Below are 737 nucleotides of genomic sequence, written 5' to 3'. Positions count from 1 at the left end.
GGGGTCGATTTGTTCAACTAAAACCTTTCAAGGCGGTGCCCCAACATGGCTGCAGTCAAATGCTTGAAACAAGTAAAAGATAAAATATTATTACACAATTCATGTTGATTATTGTAATAAGTTCTTCCAACCCCCTTTATATTTTAACAGACCGAGAAAATTTTATTTTGCGCATATCCACTATTCTTGCTTTCATGATACCGGCTGGTTATACATATCAGAAAGTAATTTGTGTTCTTATGACTCGTCGTCTGCTTTTCCAAAGATTTTGTATTCAAAAAAAAGCTCTGCTACTAACTGGAATACAGGTAAGTCCCAATATTAAAGTAGCTTACAGTTATACTAAATAACCTTACATAGAACACATTTGATTATAGTAACTTCAATGAAACGAATACTTTGCGTCGGAAAACTTCGTTACGATAAAGGTTTTAATACTTGTTTACGTTGAAGGGAAAGACCATTTTTCGGAGAAATATGGAAAGTTGCCAGCAGTTTTCCAGATCAGAGACAGGGTTTTTTTTATTTTTCAATTTTTTTCAAATCATCCGTTTCTTCGCCTACTGTTGTTTTTCTGTTATGTCGTGCCTTTCGGCGGTTGAATTAAGAATTTAGCTCCTATTTCTAAACAGGTTGATGTTTTTTCCGCATCCTCATGCCTTGTGCTAACTTTGAATTACACACACACAGACACGCACACAGAAACACACACACACACACACACACACATATACACA

The 737-nt window shown here is 35.5% G+C and overlaps 1 protein-coding gene across 1 annotated transcript in view; it reads left to right on the top strand.

Annotated features, from left to right (window-relative positions):
- LOC106884519 (uncharacterized) overlaps positions 1-737 on the top strand; it is a 23,400-nt gene that overhangs the window by 17,669 nt on the left and 4,994 nt on the right. The window contains exon 5 of the mRNA XM_014935942.2: positions 151-308. Coding sequence (XP_014791428.1) covers positions 151-308 — 158 coding nt within the window. The remainder of the gene's footprint in view (positions 1-150; positions 309-737) is intronic.

Source organism: Octopus bimaculoides, chromosome 7, assembly GCF_001194135.2.
Source record: "Octopus bimaculoides isolate UCB-OBI-ISO-001 chromosome 7, ASM119413v2, whole genome shotgun sequence".
NCBI classification, from domain to species: Eukaryota; Metazoa; Mollusca; class Cephalopoda; order Octopoda; family Octopodidae; genus Octopus; species Octopus bimaculoides.
This window is presented reverse-complemented; position numbering and strand designations above follow the sequence as displayed.